At 44.4% G+C, this 17,426-nt stretch overlaps 1 protein-coding gene across 8 annotated transcripts in view; it reads left to right on the top strand.

Annotated features, from left to right (window-relative positions):
• CEP104 (centrosomal protein 104) overlaps positions 1-17,426 on the top strand; it is a 53,070-nt gene that overhangs the window by 17,133 nt on the left and 18,511 nt on the right. For 6 of the 8 annotated variants that reach the window (XR_010321272.1, XM_064281138.1, XM_023552132.2 and 3 more), the window contains exons 3-12: positions 3,591-3,764; positions 4,342-4,480; positions 5,764-5,826; positions 6,485-6,561; positions 10,160-10,328; positions 10,841-10,996; positions 12,262-12,489; positions 14,364-14,561; positions 15,231-15,398; positions 16,231-16,404. Coding sequence is in view for 7 of the 8 variants with exons in the window: in XM_023552132.2 (XP_023407900.2) it covers positions 3,591-3,764; positions 4,342-4,480; positions 5,764-5,826; positions 6,485-6,561; positions 10,160-10,328; positions 10,841-10,996; positions 12,262-12,489; positions 14,364-14,561; positions 15,231-15,398; positions 16,231-16,404 (1,546 nt within the window). In the remaining variant the exon portion in view is untranslated. Of the gene's footprint in view, positions 1-3,590; positions 3,765-4,341; positions 4,481-5,763; positions 5,827-6,462; positions 6,562-10,159; positions 10,329-10,840; positions 10,997-12,261; positions 12,490-14,363; positions 14,562-15,230; positions 15,399-16,230; positions 16,405-17,426 lie in introns of those variants that run through there. The other 2 variants (XM_023552133.2, XM_023552134.2) reach the window with 2 other exon arrangements.

The raw sequence follows: 17,426 nt of genomic DNA, 5'->3' as shown, positions 1-17,426 counted from the left end.
GGGAACTTCTATTCCCACCCCAGCACTTCCTGTCAGCAAAAGTCCTATATTCTAACTGGTTGTTCGGCATACATGTGTGGGTTACAGGAACAAGAATATACAGACTGGGTACTAGACTGAGCCCTTCTTGGTAATGTTTGTAGAAACATCACTAATATGATTCATTCATTCATCGACATGGTCTCTCTTTAAGGACGTAACCTATACTCATTTAGTAACATACTTCAAGGCGATATACCGGGAAAACAGATGTATGTACCTTTTACCACACAGATGAATGCCAGGTTCCTCCCAGGGGCCTCGTGACGTTAACACGAAAGTGCTCCCTGAGATCAGCACGTCACAGGAAGGCTAAGGAAAACATCCTCAAACCAGGTCTCCCAAAGACAGGACAGGGTTCCCCGTTGTTGTTGTTAGGTTCTATCAAGTCGGTTCCAACTCATAGCGACCCTATAGGACAGAGTGGAACTGCCCCATAGGGTTTCCAAGGAGTGGCTGATAGATTTGGACTGCCGACCTTTTGCTTAGCAGCCAAGCTCTTAACCACTATGACACCAGGGCTCCAGAAGGTGTGCTCAGGGACACAAATAGATACAGCTTCAGTGGGAGGAGGGACTCATGGGGACAGTCCTTCCAGTGCCATTCTTACGACCTAGGAAATCAAAGAACCTAACATCTTCAGACAAGACACACTTCTCCAAGGTACATAAAGTTTACACCAATGCCCAATAGCCTCTGGACATTCTTTTTTTAATGCCAACTCATTTTACTCAAGAAGAGAGCTTTAGCTGTCACCTTGAAAAGAATAGATACATACTAGCCTTTTTTAAATATATTGTTTTGTCTCATGATCAACTTAAAGAGTATTTTTAGATTCATCTACAAATTTTATAAGCTACATTTGAATAGCTAAATCATAGGCCCTTTTTTTGGAAGAATTTTTTTAAATATACAACTTCTAAATTTTATAGCTGTCTTCGTTTTCTTTAAACAGTTTTGTGGTTTTTTTTTTAAGTAGATTAAAGGTTTTCCTTAAATAATAGATTACTAAGTGTTTTAGTTTTCTAGTGCTGCTATAGCAGAAGTACCACAAGTGGGTGGCTTTAACAAGCAGAAATTGATTTTCTCACAGTTTAGCAATTGGGGGATACAATTCGATCCATAATGCTAAGCGTCCTTGGTCTAGAATGATCTCACCACAAATTATTTATGTGTGCCCTGCATTTAAAAAACAGTGAACATGTCAAATATGAAAAACAGCACCTTACTGGTATGGAAGGTTGAAGAATATTCATTTCAGAAGTTGCTTTGTTTCCCCCGTGTTTCCTCACTGACCTCCTGCCCCAAATACATCTCTCTTAACCACCTTTGCATTTGTTTAACTTGGTGTTAGGAAGGATCAGGCGGCTTTACCCCAAAATAACCAGGTGCAGTCTGCTCATTCTGTAGTCACAGCCTTAGCTTTTCTCATCTCACACTCTCCGGTTCATCCTCATGTGTCCCTCCAAGTTCAGATTCTGGACAGTTAGATATCAAGATTTACATAGATGCCAGTCCAGTCAGCCTGATACTCCTTTCCTGCCTCCTCCTTTCTTCTTCTGTCTTCCAACTGACAGTTACTGAGTGCTTGCCCTGTGCCAAGTACGATACCTGGCATTGTTTGCACAGCAGCCAGTAAAGAGGGCCGGTCACTGATGGCCTTACCCGCAGGCAGTGGGGAGAAGACTGGGTCATCCCCATAGAGGCTTACGGGTGAGGCCTGGATTTCTAGGCCTTGGGTGGACGTCAGTGCCATTGCTGACGGGGGAAAATCAGGGCAGGAGACTGATGGGGGCAGCTGGGTTAAGGAGTCGTGGCTCACAGTGTTACATTTAATGCTTTTTGCAGTATCTGTATGGACATGTCTTAGTAGTCAGCTGGATACATAGGAGCCAGACTTAGTAGTTGGGATTCTTTAATGCCTTCAGGCTGATAGGATCACCCATGGTGAGTATAGAGAGAAGAGAAGGGGAGCCTAGAGAAAGGAGTCGGAGCCTGTAAGGTAGGAGAACAAGGGGCGCATGATGCTGTGGACACTTGGTCAAGCAAAGGATCTCAAGGGATGTGGGCAATTGTGTTGACGGCCCCTAAAGGCTGAGCAAAGTCAGGAAGTGCACCTGGGACATGGCGTCATGGAGGTCAGCATGATCTTAACAAGAGTGAGCTGTGGGGTGTGTGGGACCAGGACCCTCCAGGAGTAGTGGGGAGAATGGGAGATGGGAGAGTTGAGACCGTGTCCAGACAACTCCTGCATGAAGCTTTGCTGAGAAGGGGAGTTGAGAAATGGGGATGGAAGTGGGAGGGTTGCAGGGTCTTAGAGGGCTTTCTTAAAATGGGGGTTTCTAGAGCATTATTTGTGTAGTGCTGGGAATGATCTAGAGAGAGAATAGGATGGGAAATGACTGCAGGAGCAGTCCTTCAGCAGGCCGGGGTGGGTCTAGGGCGCAGGGCAGAGCCAGGTGAGCAGGAGGGCAGGCATGGCAGGGCACTGTTACATTGAGTGGGAGGGCCAGAAAAGAGCCCCGCTGGTCACCAGGAGATGCATGAGGTGTGTGAGGGCAAGAATGGGCTGTGGCCTGGTGGGTGCCCAACCAGAGCAAAGCATGGGTTGCTAGATAGCACAGAAGGCACTGAGACTCGCATTCTAAGGAGCCTTTTCTGGCCGTCTCTGTGCTCAGTGCTCCCTGCTCCAGAGGCCTGGGTGCCTCCTCGGTCCATTAACCCAGTGCTTGCTAGCTGAAGGAATGTGGGACTTAGTGCATTTCAAACATTCACTGTATCGCTTCCATCATGGTCATATATGGCAATGTGAGGGCTTTGCTGACTGCTGTGGTTCTCTGGGAGCCCTGATGGTGCGGTGGTTAAGAGCTCAGCTGCTAACCAAAAGGTCGGCAGTTCAAATCTACCAGGCACGCCTTGGAAACTCCATGGGGCAGTTCTACTCTCCTTTAGGTTCACTATGAGTGGGAATCAACTTGACGGTAATGAGTTTGGGTTTTTTGTTTGTTTGTTTTTTCTTTTAGTGGTTCTCTGACTGATGTCTCTTTCTAAAATGTGCTATGTCAGTTCTAAACAAAATTAGAAGCTCCAGTATGGGCCATATTGTAGGCTTTCTACACCAACCACTTAGCACTCGTGCTAGACTCCTTAAATATTGATTATTGCAGTTATCTCATGGCTCAGAATTTGGCAAATAAACAATTTTCTCTAAGTGTTTAGGTTCCTATGGAAAATCCTTTGGCTCTACTTACCTACCGATACCACCTCTTAAATTCATTTCTTCATCTCCTGATAAACTTAAGGTTTCAGTTCAGAACAAACCATTTCTTAGCTGCCAAAAGTATGGGTGGCAGGCAGAGCAAATCAAACCTCAATGCCAGGCTTCAGCTCCAACTGTGAAAAGCTTGAGAAAATAGGAATAATGTCTTGGTCATCTTGTGTAGCTTCAGTACCTACAAATGCTTACAGCAGATACTTGGCAAATGCTTATCACAGGGAAGAACAGGATGTGGTAATTTTTCGGAAAGAAACAAAAATGTATTTGCTTTCAGATTTTGCCAGTTCCCGCAAGAAATTGTTCTTCAAATGGTAGAGAGATGTCGAATAAGAAAACTGCAGTTACTTGCTCACCAGTTTATGATTTCAAGTAAAATTGAGTTCTACATTAGTGAAAGCTTGCCTGAATATTTCGTACCATATCAAGCAGAGCGCTTTCGGAGACTCGGGTAAGAATGAGATTGAAATTTATAATGGTAACATTTAGCCAGGCTGATTCTACTCAGAGCAGTTAAAAACTAATGAATTGCCTCTTACTTTTGGTCTTATACCACTACATACTTCTGTTTGGTTCAGAATTCTGCAATTTTTAAACACCTATCTCATATTGACGAAACCCTGGTGGCGTAGTGGTTTAAGTGCTACGACTGCTAACCAAAAGGTCAGCAGTTCGAATCTGCCAGGTGCTCCTTGGAAATTCTATGGGGCAGTTCTAAGTCTTACAGGGTCGCTATAAGTCAAAATCCACTCGACGGCAGTGGGTTTGGTTTTGGTTTTTGGTTATCTCCTACTGAACATGCTTATCATTTATATCAGTAGCGTTCAGCTCTACTTTTCAGATGCAGAACTTTTCTTAAGAGTGCTAATTAGAGTTTAACTTATAGGCTGACTCTTTTATTAGGTTTTTGTTTTGTTATGTTTATTCTAAAAGTTTTATTGAAACCGACTGAGCTCAGTAGTAATAGCTTTGTTTCTCAGCAAACGTCCATGTGAACACGGGTCTTCAGTTGTGTCTGTCTCTCCCAGTTATGTCTCTCTGTGTGACAACGCAAAGACTGGCTGCAAAGCCCGGGAGCTCAAATCAGTGTATGTGGACGCCGTTGGGCAGTTTCTGAAGCTGATATTTCACCAAAACCATGTCAATAAATACAATATATATAATCAGGTAAGATGAATACACCTTCAGCCTTGGCTCCACTCCTCAGCCTCTTTCTATGAGTACGTAGTCATATATCTTTTCTTAAATGGTTTTCTAAAGTTCCCTTTTGAAAAGAGTGTCTTTTTTTGAAGAATATTCAGCTCTGTTTCAGTGCTAGCCGACGCAGTAGCCACTGGCCACGTGTGGCTCTTGCTCACTGGAAGCGTGACCCTCCAGATGAGAGTTCTGTCAGCGTAAGAGGGACACTACCTTCCCAAGACTGAATATGGAAACGAGTGTAAAATTTCTATATCAATTCCAGGTCAAAATGATAATACTTTAAATACATCGGGTTAAAACATAGTATTAAAACCAATTCCGCCTGTTTCTTTTTTTTTTTTTTAATGCACCTACTAGAAAACTTCAGATTACTTAAATGGCACACGTTTTATTTCTATTGGGCAGCACTGTTCTAGATGAGCCCTCTAGATTTTTACAAGGGAAATCTGGGAGAAATTGGAAATGTACTTAATGTTGCATGCAACCCAGAGCCCTCCAGCTCCCCGCAGCTTTTTCTGCATCCAGTTCTCCCTCCTCCCGTCCCTCCCTTTTCGTCTTTCTTTTTCTTCCCCCATGATTAATGTAGTGGAAACTAATCCTGCCCAAAGCAATCTTGTTAATTAGCACAAATACAACACCTCCTACTCCCTCTGGAAACCCTGGTGGCTTAGTGGTTAAGCGTTGGACTGCTAACACTGCCACAAATTAGAGTTTTATACGCAACAAATGGAAGAGGGCTGTAAGATACGCTTATGTTGCTTGGTCTGTAGCAGCATTACTACTGGACAGCAAAGTAGAGAATGACTCTCAGCCTTTTCCCTCCTCCGCCCCATCTGCGTGTCTTCACCCTAATGACTACCAGTCACACAGTTAGGCCACTGTGACTCTCCGGAAGTAGGAGGGACATGGTTACGAGAAGATGACTCCTCCTCAGTGAGAGTCGCTGACTAAGATAAACTGGTGAGCTCTGTTGCTTTAGGTTTTTATTTCATTGTCTAATTTACCAAGATCATATAGATATGACCCCCGTACAGATATGAACACCATATATAACCTTGAGTAGATGGTTCGTTTTGAAGCTATTTTAAAACTTAGGGGGTTTGTGTTTCATTTTGTTTTGTTTACTATTGTTTTAACATCTTTTTAACAGTTAAAATAACCACTTGGTTCAGCATTAGAATATTAATTTACATCGTTCATAAAGTTTAATAGTTCTACACTTAATTTCTGTTGATTTAACTCTTTCGTAGGTCGCTCTGGTTGCAATAAATATCATTGGAGACCCTGCAGATTTCAATGATGAAAGCAATGTTGTAAGTTTGAGAAGTTTAATTCCTAAAGAAAAAAGTATTTTTAATAAAACCAAAAACTAAACCCGCTGCCATCAAGTCAATTCCAACTCATTCCGACCCTACAGGACAGAGTAGAATGGCCCCACAGAGTTTCCAAGGAGTGCCTGGTGGATTTGAACTGCCGACCATTTGGTTAGTAGCTCTCGCACTTAACCACTACGCCACCAGGGTTTCTGGTATTTTTAACAGGAGATGATTTTTTTGGTCCCCAAATGTGTCATCTTAATACTCTTTATAAAACTGACTGATGAGTAACTGTTACATAATTTTTAGCAGCTACTAGGAGGAGCCCTGGTGGTGTAGTGGTTCAGAGCTTGGCTGCTAACCAAAAGGTCAACAGTTCGAATCCACCAGCTGCTCCTTGGAAACCCTATAGAGCAATTCTGCTCTGTCTTATAGGGTCAGTATGAGCCGGAATTGACTCGGTGGCACTGGATTTGATTGTGGTGTTACAGTATAGTAAACTTTTTTTTTACTCAAGAACTTTGGCTCTCCCTCCAGGAAACTAGAATCACTGATGCTTGCTGATGTCTTTATATCAAATCATGTTTTGTTTAAGGTTTTTGTGTTGTTCATTTTTTCCTCTGCAATGCTAAGAAGAATTCTTTTGCTCCCAAAGACTCCTAGAGAGAAGCTGATTGACCACTATCTGGGGCACAATGCTGAGGATCCTGCTCTGGATGGCACATATACCGGGTAAGAAGACGGCTCTTCCCAGGCAGTGGGTTTCAGCAGCTTTTCTTAAAATCACTAAAGTGGGGTCATTTCCAAAGGACCCTGGATTTGGGGGCCTCTAAATTCAGTTCAGAGCTTGATAAGCCACTGATTAGTTTGCCTTAAATATACTTACAGATTAAGGTCAAGGTTTTATTTTGTGCACCTTCACTTATTGCCCTTCGCAGACTCGTTTCTTTTGTTACTCGGGTATCACTAGAAGATTCTTAAAATGCATTTGGGAAAAAAGATCTATCAAACATTCATTGGCACAAGCAAATTCATAGGTAAAAATTAAAGGTATTTAATACACCCAAATTATCAGTAACTAGGGCCTTCCCCATGTGTATACTTGAAAAGTTCATTCTTCAGGGTCAGAAATGCATATTGTATCAGTTTTTAAAAGGACAATTTTTGCCAGGCCCTCTCTACCTATTAAAACATTCTTCGTATTAGCAATTTGATGTACTTCCTTACCCCGCTGCATTTCTTTCTTAGCAGTGTGAGGACTCCTGAGTGGGGGACGCCAAGAGCCAGCTTGCCCCGCGCTTTCCACTCCCCCTGCTCCCTGGCCATCTCCTCAGAGCAAGCAGCTAGCTCAGCACCCTCTGAATGTGCTCCCTGTTTTAAAAACACTGTTCATCCAGGCAAGGAACCTCATTCCAAAGGTGCCTGATCTAAATGAAAGAAGAATTCAAAATGATAACCCTATTCCCCTTCTCTGACAGCAGCTTACCTGTAAAGAAGATAAAACACTGAACTTGTCTTAGGTGTATGGAATTTGTCCACAACTCCTGGTGTCACTTCACTCTCACCTGCCTGCAAACTGCTGACAGGACCTAATGAGCCCTGGAGCCGTGATCTTCTTTTTGCCTAATTAGATGGAGTGGAGTCTCTCTGCAGTTGCTCAGGAGCTGTCTGCTAGATTGGCGCCCTCATGGGGGCACACCCTTCCTCCTGCAGAGGCCCTCCCCTGTCCTCAGTAGGCCTGGCCCCCAGGAGGGCCCCAGCTGAGATAGCTGTATAGTGTGGAGGATGCAGGGGCTGGGCCGGTCACAGGGTGGGTGTAAGTACCAAGGCTCAAAAAGTGCAGGCTATCCTTATGATAAGGAGTCCTGGTGGCACAGTGGTTAAGCACTTGGCTGTTAGTGGAGAAAGGTCTGTAGTTTGAACTTACCCAGCAGCTCTGCTGGAGAAAAGACCTGACAATCTGCTTCCACAAAGATTATAGCCCAGGAAACCGTATGGGCTAGTTCTGTCCCTGTCCTGTAGGGTCACTATGAGTTGGAATCAACTCAATGGCACACACCAACAACATTCTTATATTTATAAGGAAGAACTCACTTGTATAACCTGAACAAGTTTCTTAGTCTCTACTCAGATCCTTCCTTTGTCCAGTAGAATAGTAACCATAACCTTTCTTATCTTTCAAGGTGGTGATTTGGTGGGGGGAGTGCTAAAGAGTAGATAAATATACCCACCGCTTATCAATATAACCAGGATGACATAGCTTTGTTTCTGCCCCTATTGAAGCTTGTGCTTAGTAGAACAGGAATATCCAAACTAATAGATAAATTTTTAGCTTCTTAATCTCTCCAGTAAAAGTTCTTTTTGTTCTTTTTGTTTATGATTTAAATTAATTTTTTTAATCACACTAGTCACTTGGAAGGATAGACTGTAGTTTGCCCGTCCTGCCGTACCCTCCAGGGTTTTATGAAGGTAAGGAGAGAGGTTGGTTCCAAGCGCGGGACTTACTCGACATGAAACTCTGTCAGTTACCACTAGGGGGCATTCTGAGCTGAAGTGGATGGCATTGCTCTCCACAATGCTGCTGTGATGCTCTGCAATTCTGACTGGGAAACTGTACATTATTTTTCCTTTGTAAGATTTATATAGTCAAGTGAGGTTTTCGGTTTCCTCCCTGGGACTTCACAGCTAAGAGGCTTAGACTTAAGAGGGTAATATATGTTTAGCTAAAATAGAGTGATCTTGTAGATACACTACAATCTGTTACGGCCCAGGCATCCCTGAGGCGAGGCCATATGGAAGCTGCTGAAGCCGTCCCGGCCAGGTGCCCAGTCCTGCTGCTGTAGCAGACCACCATGAGTCCCCGAAGGGGGGTGCTACAAGGGTGCTTGGGGATTCTGAAAGGTGACTCCTTCCCATGTTGTTGGGAAGGAGCCACTATAAATTTAGCAACTAAGTCTTTATGTCACAGCTAGCAAGTAGCTTATTTCACGTAGTCAACAGAGCAAACAAACTGGGATACTCTAAAATTTGGCCTCAGAAAATGAATCAAGTTTCTGGGGAGTAGTTAGGCTGACGTTATTGTTCTAAGTGTTAGACCAAGGAAAGCTGATTATTGCCCTCATGTGGCATTTGGAAGGAAGACTAGAGGCAATACTTAATCAGAAATGTGTTATTTGGGTAATTAGAAAGATCATTTATTCCTGAAAGAATGCTTCTGGTCTCCTGTAAGACTCAATGGTTGATATAAAAGTTAACACTCTGAGGCGATGGCACATGTTCTCAGCCCTTCATGGTCATCAGAGTTACTGTGGTCCTGTTACAAAATATGGGTGCCTGGACCCCACCTTAGACCCACCAAAGGATGGGCCTGGCCACCCCTTTGCTTTGTTCTAAGAGTTTCTCCCCCAGCTCTACAAACGGTTCATAGCCACTGTCACAGCCTGTCTTAGGTTGGGTTCTCTAGAGAAGCAAAAACGGTAAAGCGTATATATAGAGAGAGAGATTTATATCAAGGGTATGGCTCACATGGTTGCAGAGGCTGGAATGTCCCAAGTCTGTGGGTCAGGATAGAGGCCTCTCCTGATTCATGTAGCTGCAGGGGCTGGCAAACTCAAGATCAGCAGGTCAGAGAATAGGGCTCCAGCTCGTAGGCTTCGAAGATAACAGATCCCGGGATCGGCAGGTAAGCTGCTAGGTTTAGTCCCAGGAACTGGAGGCCCGATGAATAGGAGCCAGCTGCAGGATCCAGAATGAGCAAAAGCCCATAAGCCTTGCCAGACTATCCATTTATATTCACTGCAGGCCCCACACCCTGTCATCTGATTGGCTACTCAAAGCAGATCCCATCATGGAGGTGATCACATTATATCAAATCTCATCATGAAAGTGATCACAACATCATACAACTATCAAACCACCGAGAGTCGCAGCCCAGCCAAGTTGACACACAACCTTAACCGTCACACAGCCCCAGCACCGAGCACAGAGCTTGGTGCTGAGCCCACTCTCTGAACCTTTGTGGAATGAGCGAATGAATGAACGAATGCCCCTAACACTGAGGTTACTCTGACATGCAGTTTAATTCATGGCTAAGAGTGTGGGCTTTGGAATCAGTAAGAGTTGCCTGCACATAAGAGCTGTGTGACCTGAAGCGTGGGACTCATTTCTATGCACTCTGCTTTCCCACGCAGGAAGTGCTCAGTAAGTGAGCACAGTGGTGCCGCCTGCCCTACTGCCTACATGTCCTTGGGCTGAGTTCATGGGAACTCCTCCATCACTGTAGGATCACACAGACTGAAATTAGCTCCAAACACTCATTTCTCCCCTTCAGGAAACCTGACTACATTTCTCCACTAGACGACCTAGCTTTTGATATGTACCAAGATCCCGAAGTCGCACAGATCATACGCAAGTTAGACGAAAGAAAACGTGACGCAGTCCAAAAGGAACGTTATGATTATGCCAAGAAACTAAAACAAGCTATTGCCGATTTACAAAAGGTACGATTTCTGGAGAAAAGTTTCCATTGTATGCCTGTGATAGGTTTTATGTATGGTTAACGTAACTCCATGTTACAACAAATGAACTCTCTTCCAAAGCTCACCAAAGATTTGGAAGCTAGTGTGGGTTCAAAGATCTAAGCGAAATGAGCACCTGAATAAAAATTTAAATGAAGGCATGTGCGTCAGACTCACATGCAGATGCTATCAGGCACCTCGTTGCTTTAACTTTTTTGCTACAGAAAAATGGTAGGGAAACCTAAGAGCTATTTGCTAAATGATTTATGAACGCATGGGCTTATCAGCAGCAGGTAACGCAACAGGCAGCGCTGCCTTTGCAGATAAGCACGGCCAGTTCCTTGTGTTCCTTTCCCAGGCTTGTTCCCTTCTCCACGCAGAAGGACATGGATGGCCATTGCCACTGTCATTTAAGCATGACTTTAACGATGATCTTTGCACTTGGCATGAGCCGATCATCATTTGAAACACAAAGCAATCACCTTGTGCTTCAGGTTGGCGAGCGTCTCGGGAGGTACGAGGTGGAGAAGCGTTGTGCTGTGGAGAAGGAAGACTACGACCTCGCCAAGGAGAAGAAGCAGCAGATGGAGCAGTATAGGGCCAAGGTCTACCAGCAGCTGGAGCTTCACAACCTGATGGACACAGAGCTGGTAGGTGCCGTGAGAGGAAGTGAGGGCCCACAGGTATGAAATTCCAGCACATGACCAGCAGTGTGGTCATGACCTGGGTTGCTGGAAGGACGTATACCTTGTGAGTGTTGTGGGAGAGTTTGTTATGCTCGGGTGGCAGGAACGATAGGGGAGGTCAGCACTGGGCCTCCGTCAGGTAAACTTTGCCTGGACTTGTGCTCTCAGGAGGGCTCCCGGGAAAGGAGAAAGGGAATGGGCCAAGGTCAGGGAGATTCTGGCTCCACCACTGCCAGCGAGTCACTTTGTCTCTCTGCTCTTGGTTTCCTCATCTGTAAAGTAGTGATAGCCCCCACCTTCTTTGCCATTCAGAGTGCCGTAAGGATGAAACGAAAGAATAACGACACAAATAGCTTCCGTGCATTGAGGAGGTATTTCGTGTGCAGCACTCTGCCTGTTATCTTTAGCACCCGCCATGCAGGCAGGTGTTACTTATTCCCCATTACAGAGAAGGAAGCAGAGGCTCAGAGATGTGGAATGGTAGTGAGTAGTTAGAGGCAGACTCCATGCCAGCTGACCATCCGGACAAAGACTTGGCCCCTCAGTGCCTCGGTTTCCCCTGTCATGTTTAAAATGAGGGTAAAAATGATGAGCATTAAGCAAGATGGTCTGTTTGAAGCACTTAGCCCCACACCCAGTACATGGAATGACACAGTGGCTGCAACAGTGGGTTCAAGCGTAACAATGATTGTGAGGATGACGAAGGACTGGGCAGTGTTTCATTCTGTTGTACATAAGGGTTGCTCTGAGTCAGAACCAACTCAATAGCACCTAACAGCAACAACAACAAATAAATTTGACTTGCTATGATTACACACAACAACTTACTTTATGGGCACAGTTGATAACAGTGCCAGGTGTACACAGTCTCTCTGGAGTCAGCCCAGGTTCTTCCTGCCCAGCCATCCTGCTTCTCGGCCGGCAAAGACAAATGTGCTTAGTGCCTGACTGCTCTACACACACATGCTGGTTGTCCGTTGTTAGTTCTGGTTGTGTGTCACTTTCATAGTCTCTGGAGTCACCACAGAGCAGCACCTGAAGGGACCGTGATGTGACTATTTAGGGCATCCTTAGTGCAGATTATAACTCTCCTAAAGTCTTTCTTCTATCGTGAAACTTTGAATTGTGCGGAAGAGCCTCTTCCAGCCCTGTCTTTCCAAACTCTTGTTCGTTTCAGGGATGGATGGATCTGGGGTAGCAATGGAATTAAATGTCCCTTTTTCCTCTAGATGCGAAGACCCTTCGATTTCCCCCTGCAGCCCCTTGTTCACCCTGGCAGTCCTCGCCGTCAGAACCCAGAGCCTTCGCTGCCACAGCAGGAGGAGAGGCTGACAGAGAAGCAGGCCTCAGAGCCTCTCCTACAGGAGCAGCCCTCCTCGCAGTCTCTCAGTGTTCCTCCTCAGCACACCACCGTGGGCCAGGGGCTGTCGGCCCCAGACCGTCATCCAAATATCAACGTAGGTCGCTTGGGTTCAGATATGTATTAAGTTTAGTCACCAAATACTTGTTGAGGGCCTGCGCTGTGCGAGGTACTACTCTGGCATGGGATACGTCTGTGTACAAAACAGGCAAAACCCCTTCCTGATAGAAACCACACTCTAGGAGAGGGATGTGAACATGGAAACAGGAACGCAGTAGCGTAAGCAGTAGGCATAGTGACCTGCCTCATCTGGGGGCAGTGTCTGGAGTCAGAAAAGCCCAGCCTCCTGTCCTGCTTCCACCCTGACTGGCTCGAGACCTTGAACTTTGACTCCGTTGTTTGGAGCCTCTGTTTTTCTCTCTGAAAGATGTTTAAATAGCATCTACCTTCAAGGATTGTCTCGAGGAATAAATGAGGTAGTATTTGTAAAATGCCTACCACACAAGTAAACCACAGTAGAACCTCAATAAAAATTGTATACGTAGCTACTAAACCCATTAGAACTTTCTGTGTCATAACTGACAGGAAACCTGACTTAAACTGAAGGTTGTGGCTTTTGTAAGTAGGACCTGAAAAGATGGTGTGGGCTTCAGGGTCGATCTGACTCAGTAGTTCAACAGTGTCATCAGAGCTTGGTTTCTTCCCATGATTCAATGCTGTTTTCTGGGTGTCCCTGTCATCCTAGTGCCAGCCACTGTCACAGCTGTCAGTGTCACATCGACACACCATAACGTCAGAAGGAGAGTGTGAACTCCAGGAGCTCTGGAGTTTGCCCTGATGAGAACAGCCCCAGGCGCATGCCTACCTCGGACATGATGACAAGAGCCTCAGGGTGGAGTGTCTGTTCATCTTGCTGGGGGCGTCCCTGGGCTTCTATTTAAGAACATGGCTGCTGGGCTGTGACTTGAGGCACTTAGGGGAAAAAAAACGAATGCTAGGCAGGCCACAGCCGGGCATCTGCTGCAGCCAGAGTCCTAGTACAGCTAGACAGTAGAGCACCTTTGAAGATTCACTATCATCTCTACCTGTACTCCCTTTCCTATAACTTACCAAAAAAAAATCAAAGTGAGATAACTTTTATAAATTACATTTAATACCAAAGTTTAAAATACCCTAATTTTCCTTTTTTTTTTTTTTTTTGAGCATCCCGAGGTGTTTTACAACTCTGAGTAAATCTTAGAATATGAGAGACTTATAACATAGCACACACTCAGTAGATACTCAGCCTGAACAGTAACCCCTGTCTGTTTCAGTGTCACGGTAACTCCTGCCTCAGAAAATGAGTCAGGAAGCTCTCTCACTCTCTACTTTCAGTAATGGCTGTCTCCCCCATGGGGGCCGGGACGGCCATATTGCTCATTGCCATGTGTGGGCCCCGCGACCAGTGCCTGGAGCGAATTAGGCGCTCAGTACATATTTGTTGAGCAGAGCAAACAGGTGCTTGTCTAGAGTTTTGGTAGGCCAGTCACAAAAAAAATGTGCACGAAGATTCTGGACCTGTGGCTACTAGTTTTAAGCAGAAGGCCACCAAATAATGCACATGTTTAAAATCAGCCTTGATACTTATTTTTAAGCAATAAACGAAGAAAATATCACAGAACCTGTCAGGAAAAAAATGTAATAACTTTTACCTTAGTACTTCACTTTTCAATTGAGCTGAAATTACTAGTGGTAAATCGTAACTGCAGCTTTCTTATGAGGTCTCTGGTGAGTTTGGAAAGTACTAGAAACCCTGAGCTATTTTTTTAAACTGCGTCCTGTTTGCATAAAGTATTGTAATATGTTAATACTGATATTCTCAGACCTGGGAGGCAGGGAGCAATGACCCTAAGCATGAAGTCACAGTGTATGATGGTGGGGGGGTATCCACGCTGGCAGTGGTCTACAAGGCTTGCCTTGGCTCCCTTTCAGGTGGAGACGTTGCCCTATGATGAGCGACCCCTCCCAGCAATTCGCAGACAGCAGGGGGAAGCACACATGGAGTATGAAATGAGCGACACAGACGTCAGTGAGGCTCAGAAAGGAGGTATTTCAGGAGAACCGGAGCCTTTAACAGAGAAAGCCCTGAGAGAAGCCAGCTCCGCCATCGATGTGCTTGGGGAGACTTTGGTAAAAAAAAGAAAAAGACACACATACGTACATGTGTGCACATACATACACATGCATGCACACATACATACCAGTGTGAGAGACAGAGAGAGAGAAGGAAGGAAAAGCACCCCAAAACTTTGCATTTATAATATAGAGGTTGGTTTCACTTTGTCCTTACCAAATTGAAAAGTCTTTTGTTCATTATTAATTATATGAAATAACAAAAACATAAGCTAAATTTGCAGATTTCATGAATTAGTGGTCATTTAAGACTGGGGGTTTCTTTCTCGTGTTCGGGAGCTGGTATTGCAAATCAGCTCTCTCCAGTGAACGTCAGCTAATTCCAGGGGAGAATGAGGCCAAAGCTAAACACAGCACGAAAATTATCTCCTTATAGGAATGAGCCCAGTGGATTTTTCCCTTGGTCCCCAGCTTTAAAATACTTCTCATGTTGGGACTTTTAATATTATATCGCCATACTTTAACATAGTCTTAAATTATCCTTAGTAGAAAAATTATTTCTCTAAATATACATACGTATTTTGTAGAGCTCTTGTTATTAGAAAAAATTCTTCTGAATTTAAAAAAAAGAGAGAGCACCTTCAAGTGTGTAGTATTGGAGGGTGATCGTATGATGTAATGAAATGCCGACTCTTTCAATAAAACAAAATTCCTGTTCTGCATTAGGTCGCTGGGGCCTATTCCAAGACATGGTCATACCGGGAAGATGCATTGCTTGCTTTACATAAAAAGCTGATGGAGATGCCGGTTGGAACTCCAAAGGAAGACTTAAAGAACATGCTGAGGGCGTCCGTCTTTCTCATCAGAAGAGCCATGAAAGACATAGTGACCTCAGTGAGTGCCCTCAGCTAGCAGTGTTCCCCGCACCTGGGAGTGAGATCATGTCCCAGAGTAGACGATGAGAGCCTGCAGGAGAGCCAGCTCGCTTACAGGGTGGTCAGCTCTAGCGCAGTGGCATAACCACGAACCAGCTTTTCTAGCAAGCAGTATACCCTACCAATTAACCACACACCAAGCATCTGCTTGGGTCATTCCCTCGTGGCTTGAGCAGCGTCCGCTTTTTCCATGCTGTTTACAGAGGTCTGACTCACGACCTCTCGTAAATGTTTGGTTTATGTCTTTATTTCTCATGAAACCTAAGGACCTCGGGAGTTACTGTTGAATTTTTCTAACTCCGAAAAGCCCTCACAAGTGAACATCCTGCAATCACACAGTTGTCTGCACGTGTGAAGGAATGTGTCCACTTAAGCAAGAGTGCCAGGTTTCTGGCCTCAAGGGAAAATGCTGACGATGCCATGACGCAGTGACGTGAGAACACATCCTCTCTGCCCAGGGCACAGTACTTAGAAGGCAACTTTCAACTTGCCATTTTCAGCCCTTCAGGCAGCACGTGACTTCGAATATACTGTACATACTCGTTGCTACAGTAAAACCTGCGAAAGCCAAAACCTATCCAAATAGGAAAACTCAAATATTTCCCACTTATAGAAAGAGGTAGAAAAGTGGTGAGACCGCACTTGTCAAAGGCGGAAAACTTGTGAGACCTGGAAAAACAAGGCAGTCCCGCCGAGTTCTGGCTCACAGGTTTCACCGTAATAGTAAATTCCATGTTTCCTTTTGGTGGAATTCGGTCATAGCCGATCGCCTGTCTTTCTTTTGTTCTTAGGTCTTTCAGGCCTCTTTGAAACTGTTGAAGATGGTAATCACGCAGTACATCCCCAAGCATAAACTGAGTAAACTGGAGACATCCCACTGTGTGGAGAGGATCGTCCCCCCGCTGCTCGCCAGGACCGGGGACTCCTCCACTCGCCTGCGCATCATTGCCTCCAACTTTATCCAGGTGGGGGCCCCAGGCAGCCTGGACCAGAGATGATAGACAGGTCCCTGCACATGCCTTGCTTTCTTCACATGCCATGAGATTTTGTCTCTGCCCAGCAGCGTCAGCAGTTCTCTTTAGTCATTCGCTGCCAGGCTTCCCTTACACTCCAAAAGACAAGCTTTATCTTAGACAGGAACTTCGATGAAGATGTACAGTTTATAGTTTTTCTAGTGTTTCTCTTACCCAACACATGCTCATAATTTTTGAAATAAATAAAAATATATGGAAAACTAAATCTGAGTAGAAATTGGGAGGGCAGAAATAATAAACAGATAACCGAGTCTAAACCTTTCCATGCACTCAACAGACCTACTTCCTCTAGGCATGGTATCGTGGGCAATACTGAGGTACAATGGAGTGTATGGGGGTTTTTGGCACACAGTTACCAAGTCATGTGAAAATATATTTTTCTGTCTTTAAATTAACTGACAAATTCAGTTATTCTAGGAGTTCTGAAGTTAAGGGTCTGTGTTTGGGCTTCAGAAAGTCTATAAATTCCATGAAACTTTATATATAATTTTTGTGAGTGTGCACATCTTAGGAAAGAATCCAAAGCTTTCATCTACTCTTTTAAAGAAATAAGAGCAAATGTCAAGAGCCCTCAAGTATTAAGCACCACTGATCTAGTTTAATAAGCTTAAAATAAGTCTTCAGGGAAAATGTATAAGGGAAAATAAGTTACACAAATACGTGAAAGTAAGTACTATCAGAAGTGTCAATATGGCTTGGAATTATTTTGTTAGAGAATTACAGGCTCTTGGAAAAGAAATTTAGAAAAGTCATATTAATAAATTCTCAAAGGGAGATTACTTGATCACGGATTCTTATTTAATGGGACACACATAGACTTTGAGAGAAGGAGAATCATTTTTTGACCAAAAGTTAACTGTTGTTAAAAAAAAAAAAATACTGGGTAGTAATACAGTCCTTATATGATAAGTTTGAAGTGGAATAAGAAAGCAGTCTTTGGTACAAAGGAAAGG

This window comes from Loxodonta africana, chromosome 3 (assembly GCF_030014295.1).
Source record: "Loxodonta africana isolate mLoxAfr1 chromosome 3, mLoxAfr1.hap2, whole genome shotgun sequence".
Taxonomy (NCBI): domain Eukaryota; kingdom Metazoa; phylum Chordata; class Mammalia; order Proboscidea; family Elephantidae; genus Loxodonta; species Loxodonta africana.
Note: the sequence above shows the minus strand (reverse complement) of the source record. Positions and strands in the feature narration are given on the sequence as shown.